General features: G+C 35.4%; 1 protein-coding gene across 3 annotated transcripts in view; it reads left to right on the forward strand.

Moving 5' to 3' along the window:
• The window catches only part of CHM (CHM Rab escort protein), a 78839-nt gene that overhangs the window by 1678 nt on the left and 62442 nt on the right, over positions 1–14719 (forward strand). For all 3 annotated transcript variants that reach the window (XM_067304144.1, XM_067304145.1, XM_067304146.1), the window contains exon 2: positions 10033–10099. In XM_067304144.1, the coding sequence (XP_067160245.1) occupies positions 10033–10099 (67 nt within the window). The remainder of the gene's footprint in view (positions 1–10032; positions 10100–14719) is intronic.

Genomic DNA, 14719 nt, shown 5'->3' on the forward strand with positions numbered 1-14719 from the left:
GTAATTCAGTCTTTACTTCCATGAAAAAAATCATATTTATGTACACAATGATGTATAAAATGATACTGAAAGCTTCATAAAATCAGTATCAATGTCAGCCTATTTAGCTATTCTACCTACTAAGGAAATGAAAAGGTAAAAAGGAGTAGCTATTCTAGCTACTAAGGGAGCTAGTGAAGGTGGTATATCTTTAACAGAGCTGGCTATAATCATCTAACTAACACAGAGTTCATGTTTTCATGGTTCTTGTGCAGGGGTAAAACCCCTCTGTCCTGCCAAAACTTTCTTCTGGAGAGTCTGTAATTTTTGTTAAAGGCAGAAGGTGGTGGAGCCTGCTCTGGCAACCCTTTGCTCAGGGACATCACAGGAGCAAAATGCAGGCCAGCTGAATTGTTCTGGCGGTGGCAGCCTGCTTTCATATGCTATCTTTCATGTTCCCTGTCGTGTTATACTTGCTGGATGCGTGATACCTGTGTTAAGTACCTGGCTGCTCACTGAGGAAAAATAAGTGACTGGTGGTAGGATGCCACGAATGGAAGAGTTTGTGCACTCCTAGCCACACTTACAAATATTCACCTGACACAATAAGCTCAACAACAAAGGCACTTTTGGCTAAACTGTCTGTGCCAGTTAGAGTTGGTCATGTGCCAGCCATCAAATATGACCTTCCCTGATTCAGAATGAGCTTGTAATATTAGAGGTTTGATATATGTGTGTGTGGGGGGGAGAATTTCTCTGAGCTAAATTCTATCTCTGAAACATTGCCATTTGGTGGTGGTGCTATGGATTTGTGTTAAAGACTGCATTTTTGAGTTGTTGGCTTACTTATAGAGTTCTATTAGAATTAATTTGAAGATTTTCAAAATGATCACTAAAATGCAGAAATTCTGTCTTTTCTGTGCATCCACTTTTTGCCAAATGCGTACATAAATGACGTCTGATACTGTTGATTGAATATTTCTTATCTATGTAAAATTACCCAGTATAAAATGTTACCACAAAGTAGAACTTTTATCCATCCTCTCTTCTGGGAGGTGACTTCTGAGGAAATAATTTAGGCTTGTCTTTAACTATCTGTTTTCTGATGTGATAGCCAGTGTACCTATGGGTGTTTAATTGTCATGAACACAGACTTTGGAATAACTGAGTTGTTTGTGTTAATGATCTTTTTAAATGTGTAGTAGTAATTGCTTTCTTTTCTGCATGTGTGGCCTTTTTCTGGTTTTGTAATTTGTGCATCTGTTAATTTTAGTGGTTAGATTGAGTGGTAACGTTAGATTTGAATTTTTTCTTATTTCAGGCTCATTTAACTGTTTCCCTGTAGTGAGCTTAATGAAAATGGAACCTCATGTGAAATTTTTGTCATCAGTACTCCATTTAATGCTTATGTTAAATTAGTACCTTGATATTTCCATGGTAAAAGTAAATTCATTTATTGAAGAAACTACTTTTTTTTTTTTTTTAATCCCAGATTAAACATTGTCTTGTGAAGGCAATTTTATAGCAAGCTGGTTGTGCAATACAAAAATACTAGTTCTATTTAATGGCTTTATGGTCCGGTAACAAAGTTTTCATTAGTATCATGGAAGCTATATCCATAGTTTTTAAGAAAACTAGATAATCATATGATATAAAACTGATTGCCATATCTTAAATTTCCAGTGAAAATATGTGAGAATTAAAAGCTATTTCAACGTTGTTCTTTGATTCTGTTCTTTTATGTTATAGCATTTAAGTCATCCTTTTCTTCTCTCTCTCTCTGTTTCTCTTTCTCCTAACGTCTCCCCTAACCCCCCTTCTGAAGGCTCTCATATCCCTGCTTTTTAATATAGTACTATGGTCAGGTTACCCACTAACCAGACATAAATGGCTCCATTGGATATTTCTTTCACGAAGTAGATTGTGTACAATATCATTAATCCACAAACTAGTTTTGGTATTTTGGAAAGTCTAGTCTTTGGAAAGTGATATTCAATGGACTCTATTTATCTAACAGTGAGTAGTATCTAGTTTTGGAGGGCTGATGTTATAAAGGCTTGCTTAAGTGGGTGACAGTCATGTTCGTTTAAATGAATTCATTATTGATAAGCTTTTGTGGAGTCTGCTTTTTCAGTAAGTAGATATTAAAATGCTAGCACATGTTTGGGGGGAGAACATTATGAGTTCTTTGGTAACTATCTCAAGAAAAAAATGCATCTATTTTTTGAGAGAATGATATTCAGACCTAGGCTCTTAAAGTCAGTGGCAGGGTTTTTGTGTTTAGACAATTATCATGTAGGAAAATTCATAGGCAAAACATTCAGCAATGTTGAATTTATGGCAGAAATCATTGTAAGCACAAAGATTTGTAACGTGACTGTACATACTTATTTTAGTGGTGTGGATAAGGATGCAGGGTTACCCTTAACTTTGTATTTCTTCAGTTGCTTGGATTATATTCAGTTTTAATGCTACTTAAACTTGTCTCTGATATTACAGGAGGCCTGTATTAGCTTATGGTGAAGCTGTAAAATAAAGGATGTTACTCTTTAAAAGGTGGCTGTATTCACAAGTTTGTCTGCCAGTAACTCTAATTTTTTTCTAAAAGGAGTTATTCTTTATAAAAGCAGTCACAGTAAATTTTCTAGTTCTATGCAATTTTCCTTCCATTCTGGTCTTCACTGGTTATAAATAACACATGAAATGACTTTCAAGGTAGAAAGCAGGAATCCATTTTGAAATATTCTATAAAATAAAGAGTGATTTATGGTTTCATATGATTTTGGCTGAAAGCACTCGGGCTTTGCCAGGTCATCAAAGTCCTGTCAGGGGAATCTATTATTTATTGTTCGATATGCTGGGAGTGGTGTAAGTACTTTATGTTTATCTTATGTAAGCATAGTGTTAGGAAAATTCATTTCTAAATACTAATACAATTTAAAAAACATATCAGAAAAAACTAACCTAAATATTATAGATGTGAATTATGAAGCTGAAAGTTGGAGATTCTGATTTAAAAAATAATTTTGAAAAATGAATAGCTCCTAATGTTGTTATTACTGCAAGATATTTTTAGGATATGCCTAAAATATTTTCTAATACTTCATAATACATCTGTGTTGAAATTTTGGTTACACTACTTTATATAAGTGTGCAGTCTCCATTTAATATCAGTAGCTATTTAGACTTGTAGAAGAAAAGCTAGATGGAAAGCCTACTAAAGAAGTTTTTTTTGATCTTAGTAGTCTTTGGGGACAAATAGGGTAGCACTGAATTGTAATGTTAATGTTTGTAAGTAGGAAGGAGACCCACATTATTATGGCTATTTACAAATAAGTGATTATCTGTTCATGGAAGCATCAGACAAACAAAATGAACACTGACACACAGCTTTTTTTTTTCCCCTCCCCCCTTCTTTCTTTTAATATTCTTCAAGTGTAAATGTACCTTTACCTTCTCACCAGCTTTTCTTAACCTGACTAAAACCGAGTGGTTGTTTTTTGGCATGCCTTATATTTTGAACTTTCTCATATAGCAGAGCTGCTATGACAGCCTTGAAGACCTGGACTCCCACTGGCATCTCAAATAGGAATCTATCCCAGATATTGTGAAATGTCCCTTGCTCTTCTGGTAGGAAAATTCAGTGTACTGTAACCTTTTTGTTGTCCTCTTCAGTCCGCTAGTGTTTTTCTGTTTTCCCAGATTATATTGCTGATGTTACAGAAGTAAGAGACTCTAGTATTCCTGTGATCTTGCCATTAAATGTGTACATGAGGTTGTCTGCATGTCGAGGCTGAAAATCTACTTTAGAAAAATCTCAGCAGGGTACTTCAAAATTCCAGTCTGAATCCATGCCTAAAATACATATTGGTCTATGTCCAGTAGAAAACATCATTCTACTGGTAGGAGAATGGTAATTCAGTCCTCCTACAAGGACTTGTCTCTTCTTAAGTCACTGGTGCACTGGGGTTGCTCTAGAGCCAACCAAAGCTTCCATAATGAAGTTGGCAGTGCCAACTCTTTTAAATCTCTTTTTATGAAATATTTAAAGATGTCTGGATAAGGAGCAGGCTATCTTCCTGCAGGGAGACAGAAAAGGAAGTGAAAGATGAAGATATTAGAAATTTGGGTCAAAATAAAACTTAGTAGTGGGTATATCTTACTATATTGATCTTTCAGTGTATGTACTTTTCATTTTTCTTTTCATCTGCTGCTATTGATTGTCAGGTAAGCTGAAGATCAGACTCTCGTAGGTCTAGTATGTGCTGGAGAAATCTGCTTATAAACCCTCTTTATTTAACACAATTATATTTTTTTCCTTGAAGACACTAAGAAGTCTTCTGGATTTCACTTGTTGTCTTTAATAGATACGGCTCAAGGAGAGCATCAGTATATGTATATATACTGATACATTATATATGTGTGTGTGTGTGTGTGTAAAATATTTGCCTATGTAAGCAGACAATTTGTTTGAAAATTATCCTTTCTACTGAGGAATAGGCCTCTAGTTGTGAAAAATAAAGCTGCTGGTCCCTTTCAAGTAAACAGAATTTCTCACCTTAAAGTAATCTGCTTTTACCTGTAGTTCAGAAAGTGATCTGCCAAAAGCAGGTAGTAGTTTTAATCTATTACCTTGATTCAGATTCTTAGACATACCACAAGCAAAATGTTTAGGTACAATATGCTTTTGCTGCAGAAAGACAGTATGTGACTCATGCAGTGATATAATTTTTACGTGAATTTTTAATATAGCTAAAATTGTCCTATTCATGCTGTTATTTACATCTCAGGTGCGTTCGTTTTTCTCATATCTTTGTTAATTTTTAATTTTCTGTAATTTTTCTGTAATTTTTTTCTGATAATTTTTTGTAGTCAAATTCAGAATACACATTCTCCTATTGTTATATTGTTGGTTTTTTTTCCTCCCCACCCTCCCACAGAAAACGCTGTTTTGTTTAAGCATGATTTTAGTAACAAGTTAGGTACTTGAATTTTTATTTGGAAGGTAAGTGTCTGCTTGGTCTCTTTTCTAAGTAACCTGTATTTGCACCAACTATGAGGTTCCGTGTTTTTTGTTGTGATGTTCCTCTGCTGGTACACAGATAGCTATATGAAATTACTAATGTAGGAAAAGAAACTTTTTAACTTGTGGTTCTTTCCTTGATCAGTTACAAGTGCTTATTCTCCTTATGTGCTGTCTTCTGTATGCCACTACCATATTCAGTAATGCAGAAAGATTTTCTGATATTATTCTGCAGTATGGGCATAAAATAAAATGAATCAAACCTCTTATTAATTTTAATTAGCTAGCTTTAACATACATTTATACACAATAAGTATTTAAATTGTTTGCCAATAAATTATAAAATGCCATTTAGGTTACATACAGCAAAAAGTTCCATGAGGATTATCTAGTGAGCTTCTCCAGAACCAGCTGCCGTTCTCTTCTTAGAAGTTCAGATACAAGCAAAATTTATTGCAATTGGTCTGACTCAACAAGATTGCTGTTTCGAAATTGTCTCTATCCTAGCATTCTGAATATATTTCCCTTCAACATTTTGTATTATGAAAAAGCCACTTGTGATTTATTTATTAGATAGAGCAAAGCAAATTAAACATTTAAACCTTTTTCAACAAGAAGCTCATGTAGTTCAGTTAGAGCATATCAGCTAGATGACTGGAAAATAGTTTTCAGTGAGAAATTCAGGAACTGAGATGCTTCCATGCATATGCAGCTGTTTAGTGTATAAACTGCTTGGGGCAGTTAATGTATCCATTAAAAGTCACTCCAAGAGGCAGTGCATCATTATAGTGTTATGTATGGATGCTAGTTGTAAGAGACACGATATGTAAGTCTGAAAATTAATTTTGCATTACACAGAAGTGAATTATAATTATTTTATTTAAAAAGCCAACTGATTTTAAAAGCTTTGTAAAGCTCAAGGGAAGAACTTTCTAGTTTAGCAGCAACTTTCATTTTGGTGAATTGAAACTAAAATTTAAATTGACATTTTGATAACTGTATATAATGCATAGCTAATACTTTTATTTCTTGCATATTTACTTATAAAACACATTATCATTCATGAAATTGAAACTACAGCTGATTTTGCTTCATAGAGGAGATCCAAAAATGCATGTAAATGGAGCTTACCCTGATCAGAGCTTGTTGGAAGCAACCAGACATAGAGGTCTGCAAGGTCAGCTTGGAGTGGCCACATCTGTAATAGCTATTGAGATTCATCTGCCTCTTACGGATCCGAGAAGACTATACTAGACGCAGTGCTTAAACAAATGGCAACAAAAACTAGTGCAATCAGAAGTGAACGCTATTCTTCATCAAAAGCTTATGATGAACCTAGTGTTTATACTATCCACTTGCTGGATCACTTTATTCTGGTGCGGCAGCTGTTTCTGATATAGCCCTGGAATCTCTTGCAGCAGTTTTCAATGCTTCATGCAGATAGCTGGAGGTGCAGAAAAATTGGTAGGACTGACATCAGTTTATGCATGCTGAAGTGAGCCATGCCATATCTGTTACTCTTATCAGGGCCGGCTTGTTACAATTTAATCTGCCTGCCACTTTTTGTCGGTGTACTTCCAACGGGATATTGGAAGTCCAAACTTGGAAGGGGGCAAGTATGTAGTCAGCACTCTTCTTGGACCTATATTAGAATGTCTTAAAAGTCTTGGTAACAAGGACAGTTATTTCTGTATTGATTCTGCCTCAAATATGAAGAACTTCTGAGTCAGTATTTTAAAATGATAGTAAAAGTAATTATGTGGACTTTCTATTACTCTGCATAAGTCCCTTTTATGCTGCCAGATGTTTATGTATAAAATACTGAAGTCTGAGTCTGTTGCTGCTTTCTTGTGTTTGGCTCATGCAATCCCTATTCAGATTCCTTGTTTCCTACTTATGCCAGGGAAACTAAAAGTTGTCTGGATTTGGAGCCTTAGAAAGTGTCCTTTTGCAGTAGCCCTTTTCGTTTCAGACACCGTAAATTGAAATGTGTGCTGTATTTCACAGTAATTGATATGCCTAACAGCTTAGTATGAAAATACTGGTTACTATTAATTGTATTATACCAGAGGGCAGGTCTCGTGATGACTCAGTAATTTGATTAATGATTTCCGTTGCAGTACAGTCTTAGGTTCTTTTGATAATCTAAAAGGAAATATGGATTCTAGTTTAGGTCTTGCTGTTCTTTGATCCAAATTGTTGGAGGGATATTCAACTACCTGTTCAAAGAGATTAAATATCATGAGTGGCACAAGTTGCAACTCTGAATAAGTCCTTCATCCCTTAAGCTAGCAAAACCACAAGCTGACCCCCCAAAGAGGGATGAATGGCAAGAAATTTTAGAGTAATCTTTCATGAGAGAAACAGCTAAGAGATATCCAGTTTTATCTACTCGTTAGACGTAAGTGTAACTTCAGAATCAATATTATGGACATAACCTTTATCCTGCAATCAGCTGAATGCTGCAGTAAGTCATTATCTTCAAACCAAACTGGGAATGAGAAATTTTGGAATCTACTCAGCCCTCTTCTTGGGCCCTAAAAGCATTTCAAAGATTGAATATATTTCAGTTTAAAGTTTTCAGACAACTGTCTGTGAAATGCCAAAGTTCATAATAGAAAACTGTTTCCAAATAGCAAGAGCATCTAAAAGGAGTATCTTTATCTGTGGTTGAATAATCTGAACAGGACCTATTTGCACAATTCTGTGAGCCTCCTGTAGGAGATCGTTCAGCTTCATGTGCTAGAGATGCCAAAATACTCTCTCTAATACTTCTCTAAGGATGCTTTTCTAGGTTAGTTATGTTTTTCTTGAGTAGAAAGGGACTTTCTACAACTATTTTATAACAAATTACCACAGCCTTCTTTTCCTGGAAAAGACATGGAAAGTATCCATCATACAATCCAGATCACATTTTGGAGTAATTTGCATTTGATGAAGTTACCTGTTTTCTGTGTGGTTTTATTTCTGTTGCAGAACAGAATTCAGAAACTGGTGCCCAAGGCACAGTCTTATTTCTTTAGTTTACTGAGACTGTGTGTCACGTAAGAATAAGTGGAGTCTTGCTCCATCGAGTTGTTCTAAGAGCCTCTCCAAAAGCTAAAATGCATGGGCATCACCTCTCTTACACTTTCTCATTCTGTTGCCAGTGGGTACTCTGGGGGCCACAGTACCTTGTAAGCAAAGGGTTGCTGAAGAAAATTGATGCCAGCTTTCAAGAGTGAGGAGGCTAATTCAGGGAACAATTTCATCCAAGGTTAATGGAAGAACAGACCTCCAACATAGTATCAATTGGATCGAGCTTAGAGCAATCAGTTATGCCCTAGTAGCTATAACTCCAGTCCTGATCAGCCAGGCAGCACTGGTGATGTTTTACAACGTTTTCTCAGTGGCTTTTATCAATAAGGAAGGAGAAACAAGCTTCTCAGTTCCATTTCTAGAGTAATATTCTCTGCACCCAGATGAGGAAAATATTTTATTTTTCTCTTTTAGAAGCCACAAATAAAATATTAATTGTAGATTCTGTTAAACCAGATAGTTGATAGATGCAGAAACATGAAACATGCCTGCGAACACTTTTGGAGGACGGCTGAATGTAGAGTTGCTTTCACATAAATAAGACTGTGTGCATCCGGGATCTTGTGACAGTCCTGAAGCGTGTGGTACAGTTAAGTATTTTCTCCTTGTCAGAAGTATAGTTGTCTCTTCATTCATAAAACCCTTTTTTTTTTTCTTTTTCAGTTCTTACTTTAAAGAACTCAGCTTTAAGTAAAGTTTTACCAGAGGCATTTCAAATAAAATACAAGGCATAGGCCTTTACCACTCATAATGATTACTCATTTAGGTGCTCTTCATCCAAAAGTTAGTTGAGCTCTTTGACCTAGTCACATTTAATATGTCACTGTTCCTCCTGTCAAAAATTACATCTGCATTTTAAGTAGAATATACAACGTATGCATCTTGCCTCAAATAGGTGATACTAGTGGTGGCTTTTAATACTAGAAGTACCTTTAGTTAAGTGGTGAATCTGTCTATTCAGTTTGTAAAATGGTTTCACATTGTCAGAGGATGACCTATTCTAGATATAAGATACAATTACTAAATTGAATGTGATGATTTTGAAGTCTTGGGGTTGTGTTAGGACTTCTGGCTTCCTAAACTGGTGTAAGTAACCAATTAACATACACTGCAGGTACTGCCTCTGAAACAGGGTGATCAGAACACCTTGTGATATATTAAAGAGCAGAAAACTTCTGATGTCATCGATAGTGGACTTCAAAGTTGGTTCAAAGTAGCCACTTTCTGGTATTTAATGTTTTTCCTACAAAGAACATCACATCCCACCACTTCGAAGTGACTGTTACCTATAGACCTGTCTGGGCTGTGGAATGCGTGTCCCTGGAACTGGTACAATTGTTCTTCCCTTTTGCTCCTGAGATTAGTTCTGTGATACGGATATCAATGTGGAAGCAATACGTACTATTGCAATGTCTTCTGTTTTACCAGTTAAGAAAGTGATTTTTTTTTCTTTTTAATCCATCAAAATAGTAACTGTTAAAAATGGAATTGGCATCATGGACCAACTGCAAACCAACCATCTGCTTCATATGGAAGGGAGGGCAGGAATGGCCAAAGATAAAGATAGTGGGGTTAACCTTTTTATGTTGATGGTAGTATTGCCTTTTCTGGCTTAAAGAGATCATGAAACTATGGTTGCATGCATCTAAACCCTGCTAGATGTTTTCTAGACTGCCTTCAGGTTCCAGCATTAATAAAGCTGGCTAAACCATTTAAAGTAATTCTTTTCCCCATCTGTAAGAGTCTTAAATCATACTTACTATCCCATTAACATCTAGGAGCTTCTTATTCTTTATAAGTAGTAAATAATTGTCCAGTAACCTTTAACTTACTGCATTATGTATTTTTTTGTTGTTGTTTGAATTTCCTGTTACTGACTTAGCTCTGATTTTATTTCATTTGTTAATGTATCTTAGTGTACTAAATTTTAAAATTTGCGTGTGTCCTTTCAGGTTTGCCTGAATCTATTATTGCAGCTGCATGTTCCAGAAGTGGCCAGAGTGTTCTTCATGTTGATTCGTAAGTTATTCCAGTAATATTCCTTCTTAGGAGTTGAAGTGGTTAGAAATATATCTGTCTACATCACTATACCATTCAGAACATGCTTGTGTTCTACGTTCCTCTGGCATCAAGCACTCTTAAGCTTATGTATGCACCTTATTTTTAGGGTGTTATTCCCATCCATAGAACAGGCAATTTTTGAGTGCTAGCCACTAATTTGGGACATAACTGTGCTCAAGGATGCTGTTGATTTCTCCTTCTTTCATACAGATAAGAACGGTTACAGGTTCAGTGCCTTTTGCTACAGTTCCTGACAATAATTATCCCATTCAGTTTGTTTGAGAATTTTTAACTGAGACATAATCTAATGATAAAATGTTTCACCAGCACCCCATTTTTATCAGTTCTCAATGCATAGAGAAGTTATTTTTGCATTTTAATGGATTATCATTAAATATTTGGCTGATTAGACAGGAGCTGGTCAGAGCACTGTTCTTCATTTGCTGTCTTCTGTCTATCCCAAGCTAAATCAGTTTGCAGGACTGCAGAATACCAGTGAAATCAGCTGATTCAAAAGTACTTCTTTTGCACTCTGAAATAAGAATGTTTGCTGCACCACTCAGAGTAGTGTATTTCATTGCACCCTTTTAAGAGGCTAATATTTCACTTCTTTTCTTTACCAACTAAGCAAAGTTATTAGAACAACAATTTTTTATATAAACTTTGTAACTGTACACCATGATGCACACTGGTTTTTAGGAAAAAATCAGGATATTTGATTGTTGAATCTTGGCTTATTTGTACACCTACTCAGCAAAATTTGGTAACAGGACTGCAGTTAGAACTTTAGCTTCTGAGGTAAACTTGAGAATAAATTCTGGAGCATCAGCTGACCAAATTAAATTCTTAAAATTCCCATCTCTCATCTACCACTTAGGGCTCCTGTTACCTCTTTGAGACAATCTCGATCACTACTAAGCAGCTTTTGAGGCTGCTTTACTGTCTGTGTTTGTCTAAAAGATAACAAATGCAATGTATTTTATGAAATTTCTGTGCTAGATACCTGGACTGTGTCTTCTGTAGTTCATTATGTTAGTTCAAGGTGTGATTATACAGATTTTTTTTTTCCAGTGTCTCTGATCTTGGTCACAGTTGACTCCTGTCCCCTTGCTATCTTCTCAGTCCAATTATTAGTGTAGTTATGCAATATAATTGGCTCGACTACTACAGTTTTGGTAGAGGGTCGTAAGCAGGAGGCAAGGACCATCTAAACAGCTCTGCTGCTGAATGCTGTCATAGCCTAAGATGCATGGTAAACATCTACAGTTAAGCAAATTTCTGCATTTCAGCTCAACTGTGGTAAATATTTGTTCCTGCAACAAAAGTGGATAATTCAGTGAAGCTTGGCCTCAAGTAGGAGAAAAAAAAAAAAAAAGACTCATATTTAACTGTAAAATCGTAACTGTTAATAACCAATAAAAGTTCATGTGGAGACTGGTTTCAGGCAGCCTGTTAGCTCCTCTCTAGTTGATACTTTCAGGTTTTAGGCAAAGAAAGAGCAATGGGTGGTTTTGAAGTGGTGGTAGCAAGAATGGTGTGAGCTCAAATGCTCTGCTTGTTAGTCTTGTTTGCCAAAAATTGCAAGGTTGGCTTAGTGTTTTATTTTTAAATCATATTTTTGAGTTTTTGCCTTTCTGTGCACATTCCTGTGACATGCACCTGTGTATCCAGCACCCAGGTTTAGAGACTTTTGCTGTAGCCAGTATACATATTTTTGGTTTTCCCTGTGTTTTATGTCAAAAGCTTAAAAAGTATGTGCTTTCTGCTGCTCAGTTTCTCTGAACTGCATTAGTTCAAGATTAAGCTTCTGCAATCTGTTTTGTGTACAGCCCTTCAAAGGACCCATCAATTTTTAGTATGTTTATTTCTAAATTGAAATCCTTCACAAGTTCAAGACTTGCAAGCCTAGCTCACTAGTTTGCATAAAATACGATGCAGTTGCTCGGTTGGCTGTTGACTTTCCATATAAACCTCTGGCTGCCTGTCCTGGACAGGTGGTGCACTTCAGAACAAGTAGTTTTTATCAAGAAGAGAGAGTTTGGATTAAGAACTCATCTTAATGAGTCTTCAGTCTCCATGGACTAAACTCCCAGAAACTACAGAAAAAAGTCCTTAAATGGGCTAATATTCTAGTATTTCACATCACAAGGGGATAATACACAACAAGCCATTGCTTGATGCTCCATATTTAGCATAAACAATGATTCAGTTGAAACAAAGACTGCTTTCAAGATTATAGTAATTTAAAAGAAAACACATGTCTACATAGTAGTGAAATATTAGAATATTTAATAGATAATTTGCCATAGTAGCAAAAATGCTTGGATGACCAAGTCCAGCAGATCTTACTGAAGTTATTGTAAAAGCCTCATGCACAACTATAAAGCTACATTAATTTCAAGCAAATTTTGGAACAGTAATTATTAAATTAGCTCTTAAATTACTCACCAAAATGCTAAAAACCTTGTTTTAGACTGAGTAGATCTAGAATTAATAAAATATTGGGTTAAGTTTGGATTTTAAACTTAATGGATATATTATCAATAAGCTGCTTTGTTTTTACTAAATGAACCATTTATTCTGTTATTTCAATTTTTCATTTCCATTGTCTGTCAAAATCTGTAGTAACAGTTAGCCACTGGAACTTTGATTTGTTTTATCCATGCCTATTTTTAGCTATGATGAAGAGCCCTTCAGATAAGCAGGCAATTAGAACTGTGGAATACAGATTTTGTTTATTACTGTTTTCACTTAAATATGCTCATTTATATTCACACATGCTTTTATTTTTGTGATGAAAATGAAAGTTTCCACATTTGATTCCTTTCTCCTGTGGAGTTATTTTCCAAGTCTTGTGCAGGCAATAAGCTTCTTAGGTCAGGGAAGGTGTTCTTAACAGAGGTTTTCTTCACTTATATTAATAGTTGCTGTTTTAATTGGTGCATGTGCTCACTGATTCACGGTCTACAAGCCATATCTTGGAAAAAAATGAAAATGTTTATACTGTACAAAACCTCCCGTAAATAGGCAAACATTTCAGTTGCCATCTGCTTTTTTTGTTTAAGTAAGTTAGTACTCTTGCAAAAAAAACAAAATAAAAAACAAAATCAGGAAAAAAAACAGCACTGATGTCATTTGAATTTTAAATGAAAAATTGAATCTCTGGCAAGCTTCCTCAGACTTTGTCTGAATTAAAACATTTTAATTTTATTTATTATAATATATTCATTTCTAGATGAATTTTTCAAGTTTAATTTTACCAAGGTAATGGAATAATTGAAAATTGGTTAACAAAAAAACCCAATCTGCTGCTATTCAGATTAATACTTTTTAAACGATCTATGTTGTTCCTTTTCTGAAGGAACATGAGTTAAATTGCAGAAGACAGGTTTGAGGTTACTGAAATACTTTTTTGTGTTAGCTGGGCTATTTTGATTAATTTCTATCTTTTGTTCTTTACAAATATCTGAGTTAAGTTACATATAAGCTGTGGAAAACGTATATGGATAAAGTCTTTGTGTATGGTTTTCTTGTACTCATTATCTTGTGTAGATCAGTTTATTACTTTTAATCTCCAGCCATGTTTGCATTTATCATAATATACTGCATAGGTGATTATGGAAGATAGTTTTGAAGTGGCCTATTATAAAATACAACGTTCTAGGTTTGATTTATAAACACTGTCCAAGCATCACCATCAACAGTAGCTTATCTTATTCAAAATAGTCACTTCACTGCAGTGTTGCCATAAATTCCTGTAGACGGATTTTAAACTAAAGTTAGCTTCTGCCAAATAGTAATTGAAGGAGCTCTATTTCTCTGTGCCAGCTATCTGTCTCAATAAATGTAAAATCTGTGGTTCTTTTCAGAGAGCTACATTTACTGTAGATATTAATGAGCTGTTGACATGTGAAATTTCAAGGATAGATGTTAAGTGATTTAGAAAAGTAATTTGCAATTTAAAATGTGGAGATCAGCACTTAGTTTAAAGTGGAAGTTGCTAAAGGAGGCTAGATCAAGACTAGAAGTTGATTACTTTAAGTGAATGTACCTCCCATAGTAATTGTTCATATGCATGGGACTTTCTCCTGATGGTTTGGTATGTTCTGTATTTATGATCTTCTGGTTATTATTTTCTTGTAATTACATATATTCGAGTTTGGCAAATGAATATACAGAGGATTAGAGGGGAGCTGCACTCAGCTGCATTTTGTATTTGATTTTCGGAATCTAGAATACAGCATTTGTAGAGTGTAGTTATACTGCATACATCCTTCCTCACTGACTTATTTCTCTGTCCATGTAGAGTTTAATTCAAAGAGACAGAAGGAGCGTCAAGATGCAGGGTTTTAACTCCTCTTTTGTGCCCAGTTCGCTCTGCCTACTTCTCATGTCCCTTTGCTTCTTGTCACCTCTGATCTGTCTTACTTTTTGACCTTGTGTAGTGTGTTGAGTACGCAGTGTCCCTCGTGTCCAGGATTCTATTTATGTTTTATCTGAGTATCCAAAAGCTGGCTGGGCACCCACACATGCCTGATATCTGCTTTTGTAGTGCATTCCACATCTTGCTATGTCTAT

The sequence above is a fragment of the Apteryx mantelli genome, chromosome 13 (genome assembly GCF_036417845.1).
Source record: "Apteryx mantelli isolate bAptMan1 chromosome 13, bAptMan1.hap1, whole genome shotgun sequence".
Taxonomy (NCBI): domain Eukaryota; kingdom Metazoa; phylum Chordata; class Aves; order Apterygiformes; family Apterygidae; genus Apteryx; species Apteryx mantelli.